Source organism: Sinocyclocheilus rhinocerous, unplaced genomic scaffold (genome assembly GCF_001515625.1).
Source record: "Sinocyclocheilus rhinocerous isolate Xijiao unplaced genomic scaffold, SAMN03320098_v1.1 scaffold61, whole genome shotgun sequence".
Lineage (NCBI taxonomy): Eukaryota > Metazoa > Chordata > Actinopteri > Cypriniformes > Cyprinidae > Sinocyclocheilus > Sinocyclocheilus rhinocerous.
Window position 1 is genome coordinate 2810367 of NW_015640445.1, and position 26273 is coordinate 2836639.

Here is a 26273-nt window from a genome sequence, read left to right on the forward strand (position 1 = left end):
TACGGTTTTATCCTAGTAGGAAGAAGTCTATTTAACCGTATTCAGATAACAATAAGAACATGTCAAAGCTTCAGCATATTCTTCATCTGTTGACTGTGGAGGCTAGGAGGAGGGATCTAAAGTAAGAGCAAGGTCTTAAGTAGAAAGAAGCCCATAGCTCAAAGACAACCTTGGCAAGCGAAACTATTTTCACGAACCCGGGCACGCACGAGGTCGAGGCTGCGGTCACTTCTCGGGGCCTGCATACCACATTTCATGAATGTTGTGAGTTGGGTCTTATTTTTAAACATGGTGATGAAATATACTATTCGCATGAATTGCATGATATTATAATATAGAAATGATACGAGAGTAATTAGAAAAATATATATATTTCTTGTATTTAATTTTCTGGGAAGAAAATTAAAGCTGCATTGCAAGTGCACTTAATCGTACACATTGGTGCGATTTATATTTCAAATGCATCATGCTGAGCATGCATCTACACTGAAGGAGTGTACACATTTCAGTCAGCACAAACAGCGCTTGTACATAATGTAAAGAATAACTTTAACAAAATCCACACAGAGAACATATTTTTGAAAAAGTGCATATCCTTACAGATATCCCACAAAGGTCCCCGTATCATTCGTTTTTGCTCGAGCGGAGTCTTCAACTTCACTTGTTTTGTATTCCTCTAAATCCAGCGGACCGCTCTTATTGGTAGGTGCGAGCGTTACATCACAATGATTATGACGCGCCGTCTTCCTGCTTCCTTCAGCCGCGTCTTAAAGTGAATCTTGTTGGTGCGAGCGCGCGCTCTCAGCCTCCTCCTGGCCGCGTGCGCTGAGACATACAGTTTTCATGCAGAGAGAGGAGCGGCGCACAAGAGCTCTTTCTCTATCTCACTCTCTTCGCTCTCGCTTGTCCCGAGAAATTACAATATTCATCACAGGGCGAACAACCCTCTGTATTCTCTGTTACACTATCGCGAAGAAGCTCAATTCGCTCTCATCTTCAGAGTAAGTAACCTTGTCATTTGCGCTGGCGCTGAGTTTTGTTCTACTAGGTACTGATGACTTTTCATGCGATGCGCTGTATGGCTTTATCCTTCACGCTCTTCGGTTGCTGTTAACTTTATCATAAACCCGTGTCATTTTGAAGGGACTGCATCCTTACGTTTGCGGAAAGTAAGTATAATTACGCTCTTGTGATATTGCTTGTAGACTTTGGGGAGGCGACGCGAAACATTTACGTTCAGTTCTGAACTTGCCGTTTATTCTTCGCAATAGGACAGTCCGTTTCTTGTGGTCTTAATGCCGTTTTTACATTTTCTGTATCTTTATTACTTCCGTTTGCTTTTTGTCAGTCGTCTGTTGTTTTATGACAATAACAAATTACCGCATAATTTACATAGATGCGCTCGCTGAATTTACGGTAGGCTATCTCGTAAAAATAAAGGTTTCGATAGAATAGGGTTTCCAGACTGTTGTCATGGGAGAATCTTTTAAGTTTCACAAAGAGCTTATTATTCATTAGTTGTTTAGAAAGCCTGTTATACTGCTTTAAAGAGCCGAGAAACAACGACAGTGAAGAACCTATCATGTAATATCAAGAACTTTTTTGATCTTCCAAACTGCCAACTAACAAAATAATGGTTCTTGATCAAACGATGGCTATTTGCTGAAACCAAGGTGTTACCAAGAACCATTGATGAACCTTTATTTTTAGGAGCGTTAGCTTATACTGAGCCTCTGACTTTTACTGCCACTCCAGCTTGACGCGTTATTCATCATCATCATCGTTTTCTGACGTGAAAGCCAGATACATCAAAGCTTTGCTTCAGTTTGCGGGTACATCAAAATCGTATGTTTAGGAAAGAATTGCCGGCGTATATAAAGCCGTAAAGTCTGTTTCAGATGTTTAGTGTCAAAATGAATGTCACGCACGTTTATAAAATATTTTAAGTTTGAGGTGCAGTGTATTACCCTATTCCTCTTAGGGCAGGATTTTCTATCAGGGCTCCGAGGAGAAAAAAAAGTATATAAATCATAATTTTCTTAAAATGTTATGACATTTCTAACTATGAACTAATCTTGAACTTTCTAACTAAACATATTTTAAATATATATATAAATATTAATGTTTCTGACGAAAAGTTACTGAAAAAAAATGACTAAAGGTGTTACTGATCAAATCTAGCCGTTTTAGGGGTCTCTAGGTTGGCTGAGAGACTGAGTGGGGTTCTTGGATCTTTAAAGGTTCAAACCCCCTAAATCCGAGAACTTGCTGCATGGTGACTAAATGTTTTGGCTATTTAACACAGCAACCGAATCGTGTGCGTTAACATATATATATGTACTAAAACTGAATTGCATTTTCTATCACAACTTTTTGAATTGAAGTTGAACAGCTTGAATTTTTTTAAATGAAAAGGTGCGCATAGGACGCAATGGCCGTATGAGGTGAAAGACGTCTAAAACGAACAGATTTTGTTGCCTTTTTTCTTGACTTGTCAGGTGTCTATATTTAGTGGCAGCAAAAGCAGTATTTCCGATTTGTTTCATATTGTAAATGTAAACTTATGACTATGTTAATCGGTGCGTCTTGAAGCACAGTTGTTTTAAGTTATAGGCTTCGTCATATGGTGTATGTCACAGAATAGGCTATTAGATATTTATTCTAGATATTTGCAAACCTGGCCGTGCTGGTCAATATGAAGACACTATCACATTAAATTACTGGACTTTTTCTTTTCCCTGTAACATTTTATTTGTATGTTTGGAGGAAGTAGTCGCGTTGTTCAATACCTGCTTAGCAAAGCTGTGCACTTTATGCTCAGTGCAAGACGAAATACCCTAGTCTATTTAAAGTGCGTTACATTCATAACAATCAAAGCTACATATTTGCCTTTTTAATATGCACGGAGAACTCATACTTATTATCATCTGATTTAAGCGTTAGTATAATGTTGGCCAAACTTAAATCACCGTCAACTTGTAAAACTAGCTTTTATTACACTATATTTTCCACAAAATGGGTTTGATTTGAATTTATTTGAACAACCATAAACCAATTGTTTTTGTAAACCCAGAATTTTATTCATGAGGTGTATTATAGCCTACTTGTTGTATTATGATTTTTTTTTAATTAGATGTGGGAACATATATGTCTGCTAATCTCCAAAAGATAATATTAAGGCCGCTACTGTAAGTGTCTTTGCAAATATCAAGGGTACCTCAAAACTTACCAAAGTGAACAAAGCTTGCAAGTTGGCTGTGTGAGCACAATAGTGGCGGGACATGTCTGGCTAAACAGAGCAGTGTGATTTTTAACTGGTTCTTACATGAGAATACGTTTTGGTGTGCAGCTCTACATAGATTTGGGTATGACTTCATTTTTTTTTTTTTTTTTTAGTTTTTTCAAATACTTAGTTTGGAACGATTTTCGTTGGTGAAATAGAACAACAGTCAATATTGTGTCTAAAAAGTAAGTAACTTAATGTTAACTAATTGTGTATTGAACTATGTAACATTTGCAATCGTGATAATCAGCAAAACCATTTTTTTTTTTTTTTTTTAGATTATTCAAATAATTTGAATGGCAAGTTTGTAACTGATCCTTATTATATACTTTTTGTGGTCAACCTCTTTGTCAATTTTTATTTAGTATACTATAGACTGACTTCAAATATTTTTAATACATTCTGTGTTGTTCTCTAGAACATTAGTCTATTTCAAACTGCATTTAGCATTGGCCACAAGAAACTTGGAGACATATAAAGAAAATTATTCATCAGTCCTTTCTTTTTGGCTAGGTTCCCAGGGTTCTCGAGCTGTGCCCAGCTGACAGGCTTTCAAAGATGGCAGAATAACAGTTCCAGTGATGCCTGACCATGACAGCACATCCCTCTTAAGCAGACAAACCAAGAAAAGAAGAGTTGACATAGGAGTGAAGAGGACTGTTGGGCAAGCATCTGTGTTTTTCACCCAAGCAAAAGCAACCTTTCTTAGTGCCATGAATCCCCACGGTTCCGAGCAGGATGTTGAGTGTTCTGTGGTGCAGCACACAGACGGCGAGAAGTCCAACGTGCTTCGCAAGCTGTTGAAGAGGGCGAACTCTTATGAAGACGCTATGATGCCCTTTCCTGGGGCAACCATCATCTCCCAGCTTCTGAAAAACAATTTGACCAAAAATGGTGGCAGTGAGCCTAATTTCCAGGGAAGTGGCCTCTCGAGCACCGGTTCAGAGATCCAGCAGGAGGATGCTTGCAGCAATTCCTCACGGGGCAGCCCTCAGGAGTGCCTTTCACCATTCAACAGGCCCTCCATGACCCAATTTGAAATGGAGAGGCTAACAGATGAGCATCTTAGGGCCAAACGAGCCCGGGTGGAGAACATCATCCGTGGGATGAGCCATTCTCCCAGCGTCACACTCCGTGCAGGTGATAATGAGCGCGAGGGGGTAGCCCAGCCCCCGAGTCCTCGTGAGAACTACCGGGAAAACAAGCGCAAGCAGAAACTGCCACAGCAGCAGCAACAGAGTTTCCAGCAACTCGTCTCTGCGCGCAAGGAACAGAAACACGAAGAACGCCGGCAACTGAAACTGCAGCTGGAGGACATGCAGAAGCAGCTCCGGCAACTGCAAGAAAAGTTCTACCAGATTTACGACAGCACTGACTCGGAGAACGACGAAGATGGAAACATCTCTGAAGACAGCATGCGTTCTGACAGAATGGACAATCGCGCCCATGGCTCTGTCCCAGATCGCTCCGACAACGAGATGTCTGATGTGGATCCGGGGCACTTCCTGGATCGAGCATGCGCACTTATTCGGGTGCAGAACATGGCGACAGAGGGGGACAAACCCAAGCGTGATGGCTCACGAGGAAAGAACCAGGGACCAACCTCCATGCATGCAGAGGGCAAACAGTTAGCAGAGACACTAAAACAAGAGCTCAATACAGCAATGTCCCAAGTAGTGGACACCGTGGTGAAGGTCTTTGCTAAGCCTCCACGCCCAGTTCCTCAGGTTTTCCCACCCCTGCAGATGCCCCCTGATCGTTTCGCAGTCAATGGAGAGAACCCAAACTTCCACACTGCCAACCAGCGCTTGCAATGTTTCGGTGATGTCATCATTCCTAATCCTCTGGACACTTTTGCTAGCATGCAGGTGCCCAACTCGAATGACCAAACGGAGGCCCTGCCTTTGGTAGTGAGAAAGAACTCCTCAGATCAGACTGGGTCTCTTCCCACACCTGGGGCTCACCACCATCCCTCCCTGCACCCCTCACCCTTATCTTCCACAATGGGCTTTAGTCCTCCCTCTTTCCGCCATCCTTTCCCCCTTCCTCTAATGGGCTACCCTTTCCAGAGCCCCTTAGGTGCCCCAACAGTGCATTACCCAGGAAAGGATAGGTCTTCTCCTGAGTCTCTGGATCTGTCCAGAGAGACCACCAGCCTACGGACCAAGATGTCGTCCAACCACCTCAGCCACCATCGTTCCATCTCACCAACACACCCAGGGAATGAAGGCTTGTCCTTGTCCCTCATCAAATCAGAGTGTGGAGACCTTCAGGACATGTCTGACATCTCTCCATATTCAGGAAGTACAATATCCTTTAAAAAAAAAAAAAAGCATTTTATGATAATTGTATTTTTATTTGTTTAGATAAAAAAAATTGAGACAGCTCTGATGAGAGTGCAGCTTAAATACCATATGAATGACAGACAGATCTTGAAAGACGTAAACTTAATTTCAATGAATCTCCATTAATTGGCACATTCACAATCAGTGTTCCTCTAGTAGTCCAAAGATTAAAAAGAGCTCAGTGGATGGAGGCTTTTAAGTGTGCGCTATATGGAGAAGTGCTGAAAGGCCCCGCCGTGGCTAAGATACCTCCCATCTTCTCTGTTCTCACACTATCACAGGGAGACTCACAATAAAAACCCTCTCTTTCATCACAGCGCATGCAAGACTTTGTACATAAATGCTCAAAGCAAATCATATTTCAAAGCCAGGAAGTAAAAGGACAAGTGGGATCCCTTTGCTTAGAGGCCCTAGAAAGTTGTGTTAGAAGGATGGTAAAAGATCTCTGTCAGTGGAGGAGCGCTTCATTTAGGAGGATTTGTGCTCAGTTGGTGTCAACGGCAACAAGGGTAAAAAAGTCCCAACTGTTGAGCTTCGTAATTAAAAAAATTAATTCTCCCTTTTATTTGCTTTTATTTTACATTATATGTGAGCTCAAGAAAACAACAAAGCCTATTTCTTATGAACACCACCAGCTTGCTTTAGGTAAAAGTACACTGATAGCTGTTGCCTGGCAGTAGGTCTTTTCTTTTTATCCTGTTTCTCTGGTGTGAACAGGTGTTTGCAGGTAGCTGCTTTTCTTTCATCCCTTTCCCTCTTTTTAACCTTTTGCCAAATGGCTACTAGATCTTTGATAAGCTTCGAATTGTCAAAATGAACAAAACCAAATGTTCAATATAAAGTATTAAACAGTAATTTTTGAATCTGAAGATTAAATATTAAATTATTTAAATTTTTAATTGCATGATTACATTATTTATTACAATTAACTGGCAAAATAGTTGATCCTAACGACGCAAAGAGAATTCACCAAGTAAGCACTCTTCAGCTCAGAGAGAGTCTATTATTTCTGCACGTATACTTGCACACCTGCACAGTTGGGACCTGAACGACAACTTCTCAATATTTGCAAAATAGGGTGTTTAATCAAATATGAATTTCTATTCAAATTCTAGAAGAAACAAGCAGCCAATTATCTTCAGCCATGGGCAGCATGATCTTCCTTGTCACGTGCTCTCTTTGCATCTCAAGAAAAATAGCCTTGTTCAGTTTCCCCCATCATTTGCATATAGAGAGACCGAACAGCTCTGGCACAGGGCTGTTGTAAGAATGGGGTGGGGGTGGGCGGCAGGTGAAGCCAGTTTGCATGTCTAATATAGTAGACGAGGACAGAGGTTCATGGTTGCGCTAGCTCCATGCTCAAGTGCTGAGGCAGCTATTGCACATAGATTCAGGTTTCATCAATTAAAGTGAAGCAAAGAAAACGTGCGCTATGAAGACATCGCTCAGATCACTTTTCAAACTCGCTTGCCAAAGTGGTTTAATAAAAGACCTTCTCGATTTCAAAATCACTTTGCCGGTGGAATGACACAATTCGAGTCCATTCTAATTTATATATTTTTATGTCAGAAGATTGTCAAGTGATTCATCAAAGTATTTTTTTTCCAGCCGACAATCTGAAAACGCTTCCTATTCTATTTTTCTAAGCAAGAGCTAAAGTCTCTGCTGTAGTACATTTGTTGCTCTAATCTTTCATATTGCTGAACAGATGTCTAGCATTAATTTATGGATTTAGCATCCCTATGTCCTTTTTCCCTCCTTTCTCTCCTTACACCTGGCTGTTGGATCATATTTCACTAGTTATTGTCTCCCTTACATGCAACATGCTTAATACAAAACCAGACCTAAAAAAGCCTGATGATGCAGTGCATCTATGGTGGCGTTGTTTATGTAGTATCTCATTTGGCTATAAACCACAGCTGCCCCATAGATCTCCTCCCCTGAAATACTTCATATTCATGTTTGCATTATGTCCTTCATTCATGTTGACTATGGGCCAGCTTGTCTTACACTGACTGGGCCAGTGTTTACTCGATCTATTTTGTCATTTCGCATATTTACGTATCCTAGAAACAGCTGTATTTTTCTTGGAAGCCAGGTCTACTTGTAGGAAATGTGCGTTAGTTGAGTCAAGCCCCGTCGAGTCATCCCCAACACATTGTTCCCAAGATCCGTGACTGTTTGTTTTACTTAAAAGTAAATGTCTTGAATGTTAATGGCACTGAGTAATGAGATACCTGGGATTTATGAATGTTGTTAACAGAGCAGAGGAAGGGCAGAATAAACTGATATGATCATCGCTCTGTAAATACTGCGTAGAGATTGAACAGTGGTAACTGCGAATGCTTCCTCACTGCTTTCAATGTGCGACACCCATTAGATTAAAAAGCATCTCAATGTGATTAATCTCTTGAAAAAAAAAATACAACTATGAAAGTGTTTATCAGCCCTCTCGTTCCAGACTCCAACACAGTCTATTATTCGCTCCATTTCATGAAGAAGCACTTTTGAGAAGCGGCCCCGCTGCTTGGGCTTTTCCCTTCCCTTGGTTTTTAAATGAGCCTTTAGGTCCTTGAAAAACCTGACTTGTTGTGAAAAAGACAGCTTAACTCTCTCTCTCTCCCTCCCTCGCTGTCATTCACTGCTGTTATTTGCTGTATGCATTATGACAGATGGTAGGAAAGAGAGTAATGCTCTTTTGGTCTTCCCTATCAGCCTAATGGAGGTCACCTAGGGTTTTCCTCCTTTCCTCCTCTCTTGGCAGAAGGAACACGTCAATCTACATGCACACCATTATTAAAGAGGCTCACTGTTGGAAATTGCACAGACAGTCGATTTTTAGTGTTCCTTACATGTAGATGCATTTATTATTGTTCTTATAACTTGCAACTGTTCAAGCGCTTAGCGTTTTACATAACAGACACAGTGATGTACCGTATTCGGTGTGAGCTGCCATGATGGTGCCATGCTTTATAGTGAAGGCGAGCGCTGGGTGAGCCTCTTAATTGACCTTGTGGGGGCCCATTGATTTAGCCCCACATGCATCTTCATTTTTGATAAATTATAAAGCCGTTAATTTGCAGAGGAAATGGCTGGGCCAGTCTGGAGCGCAGATGTGGCTAAAGCCGGCCTAACTGGCAGAGCGGGGGCCGTTCCAGGAGGCTCAGGGTGGAGGGTTGGGGGTTGGGGCTAATTGTAATGGGTAGATGGCTCTGGTTAGCCACGGTCTCTCCTGGGACCCCCCTCAGCTGCCCTCTGTTTACCAATCTAGAGGGCAGTGCCACCTCCAGATAAATAGCGCTTTTATTGGGATAAGCAGACGTTTATTGACTTGCAATGCTACATTGACTGGGACTCTGTAGGTTTTAATATGAAGTCGTCAGAATACGGGAATAATTAGGGATAGTTTGCAATGGTGTAATTATTAGCTTTTTGATAAATACATGAAAGATGTAAGGTTGGCTTATTTTATGTTTATATATTGTTTGATATTTTTATTTAACATCAGGCCATCGTAAAGAAGTGCAAATGTGGTTTACTACCGGTGAACGTCTAAAATAATTCTATTTCTAAAAATTTCCTTGACATTCAAATTTCAAATCCAAGAGGGGCTTTCTCCGAACCATCTGAAAAAGGCCAAGCTGATGTTCTTCTACACACGCTACCCCAGCTCCAACATGCTGAAGATGTTCTTCTCAGACGTGAAGGTGAGTTCGCCATTGACCGTTAACTATGTCGTGTGAAGTAGCGCTGTCCCTCTAGTCCAGATGGGTCCCAAACAGACAGCCGGCTCCCCGACCCCTCCACCCCCCAATTAAAATAACTGGCCTTAATCTCCGAGAGGAGAACAACACGGCATAGCACAAGTCCCACTTTCCCTTTTACTCACTTACGCTTTCATTTTAAACACTGATCGTGAGATTACGTTTTTTACCTCTTTTTTTTGGTCGCGCCACTACAGACAACTAGTCTCAGTTTCTGTTAACTTGTCGGGACGATAATTTCCGAGAGTTCCCATCCCCAACTGATCTGTGGAAGTGGGAGGCAGAGGGTGATAAGAGCTGAGAAAATTAGAGGTTCGGCAGAAACTAACAAATGAAAGCGGGAGGGGACGGGGAGGAGGAGGGAGACAACAAACAAAATGGAGCACAACAACACAAACAAAACAATGGCAGTGATTGTCTTTTATTTACAACTTAATTTGTTGTTGATGTGTCATACAGGGAGCATACGGAGGAGAAATAATGTGACAGATTCAGGCCACATTATTTAAATGAGGAGAGCAGGGTCCTCTCACTCCCAGCTGCCCCTGTGCCGGGTCCAGGGTGACCACCTCATCCTCACACACATGCTTCTGTTGCATCCATCTAAATCTGCCAGCAGCTTAATACTCATGTGAATGTACTGCCATTCATCGCTCGCTGTTAGCGCTTATGCTCTGATAGGGAATTATATAATATCTAGAAAATAATATGAATGTAATATTTGAGAAAGCTGATTTATTGACAGACAGTCCTTTTTTAATTTTTAACTCTGATTTTAAGAAAACCTAAAAACTTCTTCTAATTCATATAGTTTGTACCTTAATTTTCAGCCACAAAAGAGAAAGTTAATCAAAGCCTTAAATTAAAGATGGCCCAATTATAATTCCCCTTTAGACAAGGCGGTGAAATTCTGTACACATTAAATTAACATTTTGCAAAACAAGGTCAGTGTCCTGGGAGAGATGGTTTTTCAGGGCTGCTTAAGCAGACGGGAACAATAGGTGGCATGTGTTTGTTGGATCAACTAGTATGTATGTAAGGGAATTAAGCATAAATTACTGACTAATTATGGCTGTATAAGCCCACGAAAGTTACAGGAATTAGTGATTAAAGACGTTTAGGCACCATAATGATGGGATCTAAATAGGACCAGATTCACAATCTAAGTGCATGCTGTGTGTGAGGGGGGAGACTTAAAATGCACAGACCCCCGTATAAGTAGCGTCCCCACCAGGCGTGTGTGAAAGCCTGTATTGTCCATGGCTAACAGAGGAAACGTGTGGAGTGACAGGTCAAGTCTTCCCCCGGTGTCTTGGAAAGAGCGGATCTCTGTCACCAGAGGAATAATCTTTCACAGGCCCGTGAGCAAGAGTATGTGAAACGCTCTCGCCCCCGTACGCTGTTCTCTGAGTCAACTGCTGCCCGGACATATCACAGGCGTCAGGCTGATTTGTTTTATGAATCTTTTGAGCGTGCTCATTGGATATACAAGGTTTTTTGTGGGGGTAGAGAATAACAGGATGAGGTGTCCCATGGGAAGCATCGAGTTTGGTGTTCTTAGAACAGCACTGGAAATGATAGAATAATAGATTTTTTTTATGAAACTAGTGTGTTTGTGTGGGTGTAGATTTTTACGCATACATTCAAAAGCATCTTGCTGATTCGTCTTGCTGATCAAAGTATGTGCAAGTGGATTGTGATTGCAACCTAAAAAAAACGTAAAATACTAAAAAAAAAAAAACTAAATAAAATCCTAATAAAGTTGCAGTTATTGTAATTAAAAAGGTTTCATATACATGCTCAAGTCAAAATTTATTCTAGACACTTTCTTCTAGAAAAGTGAAGTCCATTAGTTATCTTGCTTGGATTATTTAAAATAAATATTTTTTATTTTTTATAAAGTATTGTAAATGTACAAAATATTTATAAAATATATATTATAGCTTATGTTACTTGAAATGTTCATTTATAAAAAAAAAGTATATATATTTGTTACCATTCAGTATCAAAACAATGTATAATGTTTATAATAATAATAATAATAATAATAATAATAGTAATAATAATAATAAAATTTAATAATTAATAATAATTCAAGTTTGTATGGCAGTTTTCATAATACATATTGTTTCAAAGCAGCTTCTCAAAAAAATGCATGTTGCAATGTTATAGTCAGGAATTAAAAATAAATTAATAATAATAATAATAATAATGTTTAGAGCACCAGGTGAGTGAAGAATTGCATTGGTGCTCCTCAAATAAAATAGGTGCATAAAATTACAACATGCCAACACTTTAAAAACTTTTTAAAAAGTTACTTGTAAAATTTAATAGCTCGATTCAGAATCCAAAAAAACGTATTGTTCGAAACCAACCCATCTCACTTTCTCTCCCACAATCCCACCAAGACAAATGAGTGTTCGCAAGTGTTTTTTGTGCAACGACGTATCATTTAGTGTTTTGTTCCGTGGGGTGGCTGAGAACTGAGAGAGCTAGACTGGTTATTTTTGTTTGACAAGCAGATGACATGATCCTTAATTGCTGAGTTGTCACGTTCCAGCAACGCGGCTCCATTGTCCCCCGAATCTCTGGTATTTCTATTCGGCAACAATGCTTTTTAAATCTCCCTTTATACAGCGCTGCCAAACGATGTCATGCGGACTTACTTTTCTGCGCTCTCCATTATGTCATCCACTAGCCATTCTAGAAAAAAATGCCCCCCTCTCTCGCCTTTTATCCGACTCTTCTGGAAGCCCCACTCATATGAGACAATGTCTTATGACAATAGAATAGCCTAATCTCCATGTCAAAGCAATTTTCATTCCCCAGTGAGCAGTCTGCTATCATTTTGTAATGTTTTGTTTCTTATTCTAAAAGAATTAAGGGGATGGTGGGGGGCTGGAGTAAGTCGTCATGGGGGCTGGGGGTCCTTATCTCAGTGTCTGGAAATTTGGACAGTGCATTTCGCTCCGCAGATAAAGCAGAAAAAAAGAAGCCCCTCGAGTTCAGTAGATCCTAATAGGTTTAACGTCTATTGAAACGGGGGTAAGCGAGAGATCAGATAGCCTTGCTTCTTTCGTTGTTCTTTTTTTTTCGCCTCTTTCTTTCTTTTCAACCCCTGTTCTCGCTCGCTGTTAGGCTGAAAGAAGGCAGAGGCGACACACAGGCCAAATGTATAATTCCTGGATAGGTTAAGTACATGTTTGAACTTCTGCAGACTGATGCCTTGGGATGACGACTTAATCATTTTCTGCTGAATTATGGGATGTTCGCAAGTGTTTTTTTGTGCTACGACATATCATTTAGTGTTTTGTTTCATGGGGTGGCTGAGAACTGAGAGAGCTAGACTGGTTATTTTTGTTTGACAAGCAGATGACATGATCCTTAATTGCTGAGTTGTCACGTTCCAGCAACGCGGCTCCATTGTCCCCCGAATCTCTGGTATTTCTATTCGGCAACAATGCTTTTTAAATCTCCCTTTATACAGCGCTGCCAAACGATGTCATGCGGACTTACTTTTCTGCGCTCTCCATTATGTCATCCACTAGCCATTCTAGAAAAAAATGCCCCCCTCTCTCGCCTTTTATCCGACTCTTCTGGAAGCCCCACTCATATGAGACAATGTCTTATGACAATAGAATAGCCTAATCTCCATGTCAAAGCAATTTTCATTCCCCAGTGAGCAGTCTGCTATCATTTTGTAATGTTTTGTTTCTTATTCTAAAAGAATTAAGGGGATGGTGGGGGGCTGGAGTAAGTCGTCATGGGGGCTGGGGGTCCTTATCTCAGTGTCTGGAAATTTGGACAGTGCATTTCGCTCCGCAGATAAAGCAGAAAAAAAGAAGCCCCTCGAGTTCAGTAGATCCTAATAGGTTTAACGTCTATTGAAACGGGGGTAAGCGAGAGATCAGATAGCCTTGCTTCTTTCGTTGTTCTTTTTTTTTCGCCTCTTTCTTTCTTTTCAACCCCTGTTCTCGCTCGCTGTTAGGCTGAAAGAAGGCAGAGGCGACACACAGGCCAAATGTATTTTAATAATTAATAATAATTCAAGTTTGTATGGCAGTTTTCATAATACATATTGTTTCAAAGCAGCTTCTCAAAAAAATGCATGTTGCAATGTTATAGTCAGGAATTAAAAATAAATTAATAATAATAATAATAATAATGTTTAGAGCACCAGGTGAGTGAAGAATTGCATTGGTGCTCCTCAAATAAAATAGGTGCATAAAATTACAACATGCCAACACTTTAAAAACTTTTTAAAAAGTTACTTGTAAAATTTAATAGCTCGATTCAGAATCCAAAAAAACGTATTGTTCGAAACCAACCCATCTCACTTTCTCTCCCACAATCCCACCAAGACAAATGAGTGTTCGCAAGTGTTTTTTGTGCAACGACGTATCATTTAGTGTTTTGTTCCGTGGGGTGGCTGAGAACTGAGAGAGCTAGACTGGTTATTTTTGTTTGACAAGCAGATGACATGATCCTTAATTGCTGAGTTGTCACGTTCCAGCAACGCGGCTCCATTGTCCCCCGAATCTCTGGTATTTCTATTCGGCAACAATGCTTTTTAAATCTCCCTTTATACAGCGCTGCCAAACGATGTCATGCGGACTTACTTTTCTGCGCTCTCCATTATGTCATCCACTAGCCATTCTAGAAAAAAATGCCCCCCTCTCTCGCCTTTTATCCGACTCTTCTGGAAGCCCCACTCATATGAGACAATGTCTTATGACAATAGAATAGCCTAATCTCCATGTCAAAGCAATTTTCATTCCCCAGTGAGCAGTCTGCTATCATTTTGTAATGTTTTGTTTCTTATTCTAAAAGAATTAAGGGGATGGTGGGGGGCTGGAGTAAGTCGTCATGGGGGCTGGGGGTCCTTATCTCAGTGTCTGGAAATTTGGACAGTGCATTTCGCTCCGCAGATAAAGCAGAAAAAAAGAAGCCCCTCGAGTTCAGTAGATCCTAATAGGTTTAACGTCTATTGAAACGGGGGTAAGCGAGAGATCAGATAGCCTTGCTTCTTTCGTTGTTCTTTTTTTTTCGCCTCTTTCTTTCTTTTCAACCCCTGTTCTCGCTCGCTGTTAGGCTGAAAGAAGGCAGAGGCGACACACAGGCCAAATGTATAATTCCTGGATAGGTTAAGTACATGTTTGAACTTCTGCAGACTGATGCCTTGGGATGACGACTTAATCATTTTCTGCTGAATTATGGGAGAAGAACTCTCGCGGTGGCGCGGTAATTATGCTCTCGGCTGGCCTTTTGGGGAAACCTATCAGCCCGTCGTGGCTTTTGACTCTTTCTCCGATTCGGATTCCCCGCTATGATTTCTCGTTCGCTTCATTATCTTAAATTTGCAAGCACGGAGACAAGTTTCTACACGGTAATTACACCTACCCTCGAAAAACACGGCCGCCCTCCCCCCTCTTTGTTTCTTGTTCTTCCTCTTTTTTTTTTCTCCTCATGCTCGATCTCTCTCTCCTCAGCTGTCATCTAAACAGAGGCCTGCATGTTCTCATGGCCACAGATAGATAAGTGCTCGCTGTTGATTTTTGATTAATGCTCTTTGAGGGTATAGAAAGGGGAGGCAAAGGCAATGAAGGCTTGATGAACACCCATAATGACAAAAGGCAGGAGGCTGCATGTCAGAGCAGCCAACAGAAAGCCCGCTGGATTTATAGCTTTTAACTTGGCTACATTCAACTCAGCTGTCCTGTACATTCACACTCTTGGCAGCCGTGGCTTTTGCACACACACATGAACATACACATGTAGCTGCGCACACACAGAAAGGTCCAAAGGCTGTCGCACAGGTCATTTGCTGAGGTCATGGGGCAAGTACACAGGGCAAACAGAGTACTGTGTATTTACTGGTCTAGGATCAGGCGCTCCAAATATAGCTCCCACAACAGCGTACGAAGGCCAGCTTTGAGCTGCCGAGCTGAGCTATTCAACTAGAGCCGTACTTGTTGCAAGGTTTTCATGTAATTTAGATTTCTTCACTCAATTTCACCCTTTACTTGATCACTTACTTCACTCGATTATTAATGTGGAAAAAAAAACCCTGAGGCATGTCAGAATTAACTCGGCTACTTGATATGTAAATTTGCCGTTACTGCATTACGGACTATTGACACAATTATAATTTCATCTACTCAACCCTGAACTGTTTGCATTTGTGCACAACAGCAAATATCCGCACCGATCGTGTAAGCCTTGTTGGAGGGGAAAAAAACACCCCCTGACCAATCTGTCTCGGCTACGGGTTTGTTTGCTTACCCATCATCCTCAAGGACAATGTGAAGTAAACACGTTTGTAGAAACAAATGTCTTATCTGTTGTCCTGACATTTAAGGGTCTCACTGGCTAACCAGATTAGAGGTTAGTCACACCTGATTTTATTAGTTTTCAGTTAAAACAGATTAAAATAGTGGGAACCTTTTGGTATACGTTTTTTTCTGAAGAAAGAAATGACAATTTTTCTATAAAAAAAAATAATAATAATAAAAGATTACATACTGTATTCTTTAGTTTTATATTTTTTTCCTGAAAAAAAAAAACAGTTTTATGTGCTTTTTATGAAAACCAATAAAACAAGTGCGACTAACATTAAATCTGTTACATGTTTTACCTGAAGGAAATTGTTGCTTTTCAAAAAAAAAAAATAAATCTTGTGATATTTTTCATCTAAATAGCTTGTGTCATAAGGAAAATGCATAATATCAACAATCAAATCCTTTTTTTATTATTAATCAATAAATAAATAACTTGTATCTACTGATGAGCACAAAGGCACTCTGTAAATATCAAAAACATTTCTCTGTGCTGAACCTACAGCAACAAAAATTACAAGTGTTTCTGTTCCCCCCTCCCCCCCTCCCCTCTCTCTCAAAGTTCAACCGCTGCATCACATCTCAGCTGATCAAGTGGTTCAGCAACTTCCGTGAGTTCTACTACATCCAGATGGAGAAATTTGCTCGGCAGTCCATCAACGACGGCGTGACAGGGACAGAAGAGCTGAGCGTGAGCCGGGACTGCGAGCTTTTCCGCGCTCTTAACATGCACTACAACAAGGCCAACGATTTTGAGGTGAGCCCTCGTCCGTTACCTCTGTTTCACACTACTGCATTCACCTTATCAGACGACACTGTATTACGAGGTGAGATTCACGCAGTGATGCATAAGGTATTATGAATCCTTTGAATCCTTTCCGTTAATGTTAGCGCAGTTCAAAGCTTTAAAATTAATACAGGTAAATGATCTCTTTATATGATTAGACAATGAATGGCAAGCTGTTCATCCCATAAGCCCCACCCCCACGCTCCCTCCGCTCGCCGTACTCCTGGGGTAAAGTGAACAAGAATTTTTTTCTCCTTTTTTTTGGCCGAAACACAGTCATGCATCTGTCTGTTTGATGAGGCAAACAGGGAGCGATGCTTCAGGCCCAAGTGTCCTTGTCAAATACAATTTGCAGAGCTCACATTTACCGCTCAGCTCACTATCAATATCTGCCCACTGGGACTCTGGTCATTCAAACACTATCCTTACAACATCATCATCATTTAGCTGACTATTAGCAAAAATCTGGCCCCATCCCCCTCCCCTCACTTTCATTTAAATCAGGTCAAAGCCAAGGTTTATTGTGATTGCAGGTACATAGAACATGCGCGCCACACCTTTCGCGACCAGGAAGATATTTAGGGACACGATCCCTATTTTCATATATAAATGCAAGATTTGCATGGCTGTGGAAGAAAGTGCAGGGCACCATGAATAAGACTGTTGTTGGTAGAGAAGTCGAACCGAGGGAGAGATTGTTTTGCATATCAAGAGCCACAAAGGCTGCACAGGTGTACAAGCAGGACGGCCTGAAAGACTTTCCCAAATGCTCATTTTCCATGCAAGGAAAACTCGATCTTTAATGCAAATTTCAGCGCCCTACTCTGTTCCTTTTTTCCTACTGGGCTGACTCGTCTCACGTCGCGTCTCGTCTAGCGTGCGAAGACATCCCACAGCAAGTCCGTGCCGCAGAGAGAGGTCACACAACCTTTAGCGGTGCAAAGGGACACTTCATGCTGAGGCTTTTTTGTACTAAATTTTCTCTTCTCCACCTGTCAGACTGCGAGGCATGAAACTGGAACCCTCGCCGATTCAGCAAGTCGCTCTTTCTGCCAAATTTAGCATCATCAAAGTTCCACCTTGCTAGCTCCTCCTGAATGAATATACCCTCTGTTGTGCTGATCGTTTGATGTTAATCTAGTCTGTCAATGTGCACCAGTAATGTGCTTCCTCCTCCTTTGAGACTTTCTTTTTTGTAGTTGGGCCCTGTCATTTCTCTCTCCCTCTCTTTCATTGCACTTCCTTTCGCTGCCTTGTGTCTTTCATCCTCTTCGAATGTACTCACCCCTCACTTTCCCATTACAAACTTTTTAATGACATAATTGTCACATTCCTCATGGTGGAATGAGCAAAGGCCGTAATTAAAGGAGCTTCATAATTGCCTTCAATGCACTTGGTGTGTTGTGCTCACCAAGCTTGCTGTTTTCTTTCAAGTTGTTTATCCTTCATTCGGCTCCTCCTCCATCGCGCTGTCTCGAAACGCCATCGTTTCTCTCCTAATTACTGCTCTGTTTGTCTTAGCTGGACAATGGCACAAATTAACACAATCAAGGACATTTGCATAGACACAGCTTATGATGTCCGGACCCTGAAAGGCTCCCAAAAAAAAAAAAAAAACCAGAAATACCGTCTTTTCTCCCAAAAAACGCCATCGTTTCTCTCCTAATTACTGCTCTGTTTGTCTTAGCTGGACAATGGCACAAATTAACACAATCAAGGACATTTGCATAGACACAGCTTATGATGTCCGGACCCTGAAAGGCTCCCAAAAAAAAAAAAAAAACCAGAGATACCGTCTTTTCTCCCAAACAGAGCCGCCAGCAATGTGGCAAGTGTTATCTCTTCGCTGAAGGGGTTTCTCTATGTACAACTCAGATATGATCAAGCCTAACAAGCCTGCTTAACTGTTGTCTGGGAACATCATTTGTTTATCCTGCGTAGCTAAATGAACACATTAGAATGATATTTTATTAAAGGGGTAGTTCAATTGAACATGAAAATTTGGTCATTATTTTCTCTCTCCATGTCCTTGGAAACCTGTATACTGTTACTTTTTTCCCATGGAACCCAAATAGAGCAACTGAAATTAATTCGCAAGTTACAAAAAGGCAACATAAAGGTTGTCCATATGTCTTGTCTGATATATTCAAAGTCTTCTGAAGTCTCATATAGCTTTGTGTGAGGAACAAACTGAATTTACGGTGTTATTCACGGAAAATCTTAACATTTGCAATTATTAAATCTTAAATTTAAAAAAATGAAGATTGTCAGTGCTTAATAATTTAACTCCTCATATTAAGCTATTGTATGGCTACTGAAGACATGGACTATTAGACCAAAACTCGTCTGGACCACGTTTATGGTGTTTTTAGAGCTGGACTGATCTTACATGGAAAAGAGTTGCATAAACATTCTACAAAACTTCTTTTTTTGTGGTTCACTAAAAAACAAAGCGTAGGGGGTTTGGAAAAACAGGAGTGTGAAAGATATTTGGCAAACAAATCCTTTAAAATCCAAAGAAAAGTTACAGAGCATTTAATCGTATAAAGAAAGTGAACACCGGTTAAAACTTGCAGCACAGTTACGCATTGTTAGCCAAAGTGGCGTTTCCTGGCCCTGTAATTGTGGCATCTGGTTCTCAGGAGCCGTCTTCACACTTACTGTATCACATCACAGGCACCATTGAAGAGTTCTAAGAGGGGTGGGGTCCACGGGCTCCACTGGGATAAGGAGACATTTTTATGACAGCTCTGGGAAGGTCTCATCTTTCGGCCACAAAATAGTTCAAGGCTCTTCTGTCAAAACCCCCTGAGTGTCCTCCCTCCCAACTTGCCCCAGACCCGCCTTGTCTTCAGTCCTTGTACCCTCCTCCCATGAACCGGCTGAGGAGAGCATAGAGGAGGCTTAGTCTCTCGCTATTTTTCTTTGGTCCCTGTGATCTCTGAGCCTTTTTGAAAACGTGTTGGTGGCCATATACCCACAGTACACTCACACAGACATCCTTTGACTTCAAGAGTTCTCGTCTTGGTATCTTCAGGCTATCAGGTGTCCGTGGCTATTATCACACTAAGTGAATGAAACTTCGAGACTTTGTTTGTTTCCCACTCACATATGAGTTTTGTTTATGTGGTGAAATTTCAAGGTTAAAAAGATACCGTTATAGTTGAGGGAATACTTAAAGGTGAAGTGTGTAATTTCTGCGCCGCTAGCGTCAACAAACGGAACTGCAAAATTAATGGCTTTAATTAACAAACTCTCCCCTTGTCTGCTATTGGTTGGTCAAACAGATTGTCCCCGCCCACAATACATGCTATTGGTTGATCCAATGTTGCTGTTGTCGGGCTGCACAAACAAACAGAACCAATGTTTATACTTTTAGAGAAAATCTAAAATTCTAAGGCTTACTTAAAATTTCATATTAAGGTAGAATATTATATTAAAAATTGCACACTTAACATTAAAATATCTACAAGAAAAGCACATAATGTAAATGATGCAATATAAGATGTTCTGACCGGCAACACTCTCCCCCTCGAAAAAGATCAATTATCCAACACGTCCCCCTCTTCTCCAGGTTTCTCTTCCCTTTTGTTTCTTCTCTCGTCTCCTCTTGTCCATGCCTGGTGTGACCTACCCCAAAGGCCTTCATTATTAATTGTCCTTTGGAGACAGGGAAAAGTTCAAAGACTGCACGGATGGTCCCTTTACTGCGACCGTCTATTGTCTAACATTCATCTCTCTTTACCCTTGTTCCAGGAGTGTATTATCTCCCCTGCCTCATGAGAAAAGAAGGTTATCAATAAGAGCGTAGAGAGCTGCCATCGTGACTGCCAGGAGGTCCTGGCCTCCCAAGTCCACACACAGCTCCCCCACAGAGGGCTAGTTTACTGTTGTTTATCTTTGAGCTGCTAGCTTGTGCCACGCTACACTAGCACATCTTAGGATCGGGCTCTGGTTTCACTTCTTCCTCTCTGACCTCACACTGACCTGCAGTGTGGTCTGCCAGCTCACCTCACCCTCCCATTATAACGCCACTCAAAGCTACAGACAATGCTATAAGATAGTGGTGGACATTTAAAGGACACATTAGGGACGGTTTAACTTATCCTTACAGTTGTAACCCCTTAACCCCTATTTTCTTTCTGGGGAAAAACAAAAAAAAGTGTTTAACATTAAGTTTTTTTTCCTCTACATGTCACTAGCATCAACAAACTAAAAGATTGTTTTCAAACAGGTTTCCTTGAACACTCCCCCTTCTGTTATTGGTCCTCACCAACTCACGCCATTGGTTGAGCCAATGTTGCTGTTGTCGGGCAGGTCAGGATGCTCAAACAAACAAAGTAATGTTTTGAAAGCATCACAGAGCCACAGTGTTTACGCTTTTAGAGGAAATCAACCTACAAATGTCTTACTTACAGTTATCCCTGCAACTTAAAAAGCAATTTACCTCACACATGCACATATAATGCTATTTAATGTTCAAATTAAATTAGTAATACTTATTTAATTTTCTGAGTTTATCATTTATGCCCTAATTTGAAAGCACAGAAAACCATGTCCAACAAAAGATTAAAATTATTGTTGTGATATTTAACCTGCGTCCAATATGCAGCAAAAGTATATAAAATATCTGCTTGAATGAAACTGAAGACAAAGTACGACTTGATGCCCCATTGTGTGGCAAGCGCACATGCAGCTGGGATGGCACCCCTCACAATAAGTGTTCTGTGGTAAACCCTTAGCCCGTCATGTGATATCAAGAGTCACTGTGGTCAGATGATGCAGACTATTGTCTTCAAGGGCTCTTGGGTCACAATCATCTTCCTCTGTCTAATTAGATCATACTGTCTGATGGACTGACACTTACAATTTCAGGATAAAAAGTACTCTTTTACAAATAAAAGAGAATTTTAAAACATGCATTACTAATAATACAAATAGGATATAAAAATACTTCTATGCTTTAATATCAAGAACAATTGGTTTAGCGGTATACCACTAACAGGCTCTTATGCTCAGTATTGAATCAATTCTTCACTGGAGAGCTGATGGATAGGAGACTGTAATGCACTTCCTCTTTTTTCGCTACCGCTTTGCTATAAATGTCACGCTTCGCGGCTCCCCGTCACACTGTACGCCCCAGCTGAACGTAATAGAGCTCTATGAAAACAAACTCCCATCATATTAGCTTAGTTATTACCTTGCTTCACGTCAGAGCAGCTCCAGTAATCTAGTTATAGGACGACACTTGGGTTCTGTTCCCATTGCGGCCGCTGATAGAATAAGCCTCACACTCTTTATGTATTTATTGAATGCACTTTAGGCAATATTTTAAAATTAGACTGGCAGATAGTGAGTTTAACAGTATTCAGGTTTGACAAAAATTGTTTTTCTTTCACCTGCCATTTAAGGGAATATCCGTTCCCGTATCTCTGTTGATGAGATCACTCACAGGGGCTGTGTGATTTCTTCTCATGCGGCTCTTGTGGGAACTGAACTTCCTCAGCGTGTTGGTTAATCATTAGTGGAGGTGACCTGGAGAACGCTACAGTACAGCACATTACATCCAATGGCCTTGACTGTACTTACCAAGGGACGGCGTAATCGCTGCCATCAAATCTGCATTAAAGACTTACCTTTTGTTCGTTACTAGCACAAATAGCAACATCAACAAGGAGATGTAATTTAATAATTCATAATGGAAGGTGCAACGAAAGCACACCTACTTTAGACTGCTTCGCTTACCCAACACAAAGAGTTTTTTCAGCCTAACTGTCTGGTGATGGCAGTTTAGAGGGACTTAAAGCCAAACTGCTGTAGGCAATCTATATTGTCTATTACTCAGAGAAACAGAGACAGAAATTAGATAAGAGTGTGTGATGCTTTCAGGCAATGTTTTTTTTCCAGACAAAATGACTTATTAATGGTCACTAAGTTGCACAGAGGGACCAAGCCCTGCAGTCTTTAGCACCAGCCAAAGAAAACTACTACTACACACACACACACACACACACACTGGCACATACAGAATAAATCATAGATGTAGTACATACTGTTCAAGTTTAATTCTTCCCCACATGCTATAAATCTAATATGAGTGTTTCATTTAACTACTTAAGAATTTATTAACTGCATATCATACTTGCTCAAGAACATCTTGTACACAACAAAAATAATTTTTGTATATTTGTCTTGTTTTCCAGTACAAAAATAAAATAACTTTAAAGCAAAATTAATTTATTTAAAATTTACTTTTTGTCTAGTTTTATGTATTTTAAATTTAAGACTTTTTGCCTTAAATTTACTTTTTGTCTTTTTGTTCTTGTTTTATTTACCTCAATACATTTTGTTGGATTTATGCTTAAAAGTAGGGATACACAATGTATTGGTACCATATTGATTATTGGCTCAAATTAGAGATTTTTTTATTTGTTTTAGATTATATTGGATATTTAGGCTAATTGTAATTTAATTACCCTTGCCACCATCTAACACTTAAAGTTAATCTTTAAAACACAAATAATTTAATAAAACTGTTAAATGTGATCTTTAGCAAATTTCACAATGAATATCTTTTTTCAAACTTTTACATTATAACCTTGATGTAGTTACTGTAAAATGTAATCTCAATTAATTTTGAATTTACTTAGGCAAAACAGTAAAGATTTTTGCAGTATATAAAAATACAGTATAATGTGGGTTTTTTTTTTTTCGGATTAAAATCACGGGATGAACTTGACCGTATCCCACCAACAAGCATCACATGCTTCCTGCCCTAAAGTGTGACATTGTGGTGCTGAATATCCACTTCTTTTAATTGCCTCTTAGTGTTAAGTGCTGCCTGTCATGGGCTGGAATTCTGTTGTCATGAAGGGACCTGTCACAGAACATAAACAGGGCGTTAAGTAGCTTCTAAAGGGCCTGCAAGCTCACTGGAACTCCTTCCTCCTACAGATAAGTTCCTGAAGTGGCACAAACTGAGAAACACCTGCCGGTGCCAGTGGCAGTCTTTATGGCTCCCTACAAATAGCTTTTGATGGAAAGTTCTTCCACGGACTAGACGGGCCTCCTTTTTTCCACCCAGACTCCTTCCATGTTCTCTCATGTCACCTTGTGTGCAGTCTGCTCAGTGACACCACTGGTGATTATGTCATTATTTTGCTCCAGGGGGTTCAAACACATCTGTAGCACTCGTGCACGGCTTTCTCCAAACCCTGGCACATCTCCCACCCAACCGCCCCGTCTCTGTCTCCCTCCCTCTTCTCTTCATTAGTCTCGGTGCCAGATCCTTTCTTCAGCCAGACAAGAAAGACCCAACTCCAAGCTGCCTTTCTCCTCCTCCTGCCTGCTCCAGTCCTTAGGCCATTCTGTCCTCCCTCTCCCCCCTCCTTCTCCTCCAGATGTCCCTCTTTCTCTCTTTCCCTCCCTCAAACACTCTCTTCTTTCATGGGGTTCAACTGCAATTTGAGACAAATGACTTCATAACCTTTAGCCCAAGCAGGTTTGAACCCAGACCCTCCTCTAGGTCAGAGACCTAGTGCCCCTGAATTTGAAGTGCACATGTCATTGTGGCATTGTTTGCTTTAGTAAATGCAATGATATAGAAGGGTGAAAGGACATCGTGCTCATATGGCGAATCAGATTTGGCATAATAAACAGTCTTCATTAAAGGAATAGTTCATCCACAAATGAAAACTCATTATAACTCACTCTTGTTCCAAAGCTCTATGACTTTCTTTCTCGCATTTACTTTTACTTTCTTTCTTTACTTTCTTTCTTCCCTTTACATTTACTTGTCCTTCTTTTTCAATGAAATCGCAATGCATTCAAGCTTCAAAAAGATATCAGAAAAATATGCATAAAACTATATTTCAAATCTTTAAAATGCATCTGATAACTCTGTGTGAAAACAGAATTAAATTATAAGCCGCGATTTGAACTGAATCAACCTCATATTGAAAAGATCTGTCCCGAAAGATTTGTTCATGGTACTTTTCTTATAAGCTTATTCTTAAAATGTTCTCCTTTTGTGTTTCAACAAGAAAAAAAGCGAGTAAATAATGGCAGTTTTTTTTTGTTTTGGCTGAGCAATTCCTTTTATAATGCTTGTTTCGTCTTCTGTGAAGGAAAAAAAAAACTAACCAGGCAATGACCTTATTTAAAGGTGAGCGCAAATATATCCACTCACGCACACACTCACTATGTGCCAGCGTGCCTTGAGAAATGGGCATATGGTGCTTGCTCAAAGTTTTCTTAAGTATGAAAAATAGTTTTCATCAAGGCCAATGCAGAATCAGCAGCTGCAAGCGTATGTTTGTCCAGCATTTGCAGTGAGAACCTAGGCCTGCTTCAAGGTTGTCGGGACAGTTTGTGGAGCTCAGTTGCATCACAGTAGGTTTTGAAAGAATCTTTATCAGAGAGAGAAACATGCAATCTGTTTGCCTGATTGACACTCCAGCCAAGAGTTTATCAAACTGCAAGGTTTTGCTTTCTATGTGCTATTGATTAGCTGGAGCCGAATGTCCAGTGTTCAGTGTAACGTTTCGCGTTCAATGGGATGTTGTTCTTTTGAAGTTGAGAGCAAGTGGGTGGGAGGCGAGTGGGGTGGACTCTTATGCTTTCAGCCCCCTGGCCTTGAGAACTGTTTGCTCTCTGTCAATCCATTATAAAAAACTCAACCTCCTGAAAGAGTCTACGGTATTTAAGGTATTTATTAAGGTTTTTTGTTTTTTTTTACTGCGATATATGCCTTTTAAAAAAGTATATATATCCTTACCAGCAGTGAAAGGGAAGTGTTCACTTCTCAGATTAAAGTTTGAGATAGGGAAATGACGATTATGATGAAGTATGAAATGTGAGTGAGAGGCTGTCCTTAGAATATAAATTAGTGGGGGAAAAAAAGAGTTATTTAAATAGATTTTATTATTCATATTAATATTATTATTATTTGTGTTGCATTATCATTAGACTAAATATTGACTTAATTTAGTTAATAATACTACTGCATCATTAGCGCTGAAACTAAATGTTTTAGACTTGTGAGACAGCTATTTTTCTCTTCAACAATCTCTGAGAAATCTTACTGGCCAGCAGGTGAATTGATCACCTTTGACTGGATGGCTTGGCCTGAGCAAATAGCAGTGAGATACACCAGCTCCAAACAGAGGCAACATCAAACAGGAGCCGCAATGAAATGGAAAGTAGACTCTTCCCCTTTAATGATTAACTCTGGTGAGGAAACCAGGACTTTCTTCCCAAGAAGAAACTCTTAGCAGGGACAGAGAGTTGGCCTGGGCTTTCAGTTCCCCACGCTGTGGCCTTTTGAGATACAGAAGTTTCACAGACCATGTCTTCATCTGCGGTACTCATCTTTGACATTTCCCACACACGCATTCGTTCGGCCCTCCTTCCCCTCCCCACGCAGTCCTTGATTTGTATGGCAGTTATCAGGAGGTAAGTCTCTCCTCAATCAATATTTACCCAACAAACAGAGTCGATTCGGGGGCAGTTTGTATAGAGGGCCCAAGTGCACACGCAGTGGGGTGAATGAATGCTGGTTGAAGTACCGGGGCTGCTGATCATGACTGCTGTATTCGTCCAAAATGCAAAAGTTGCATTTAACTTTACACATTAATGGTTACCAAGCCATTTTCTCATACTAAAATTTTATTAACACTCATATTGTTTACATTTTGTGGCTATATGATTGAAACAATGAGTATTTTCATGTTTGCATTGGCCCCATTCCCTTCCACTTCT

General features: G+C 40.5%; 1 protein-coding gene across 1 annotated transcript in view; it reads left to right on the forward strand.

Moving 5' to 3' along the window:
• The first annotated feature begins 460 nt into the window (after positions 1-460).
• The window catches only part of LOC107752784 (prospero homeobox protein 1-like), a 32289-nt gene continuing 6476 nt past the window's right edge, over positions 461-26273 (forward strand). The window contains exons 1-4 of the mRNA XM_016568851.1: positions 461-1001; positions 3797-5592; positions 9228-9335; positions 16290-16484. Of these exons, the coding sequence (XP_016424337.1) occupies positions 3865-5592; positions 9228-9335; positions 16290-16484 (2031 nt within the window). The 5' untranslated portion in view covers positions 461-1001; positions 3797-3864. The remainder of the gene's footprint in view (positions 1002-3796; positions 5593-9227; positions 9336-16289; positions 16485-26273) is intronic.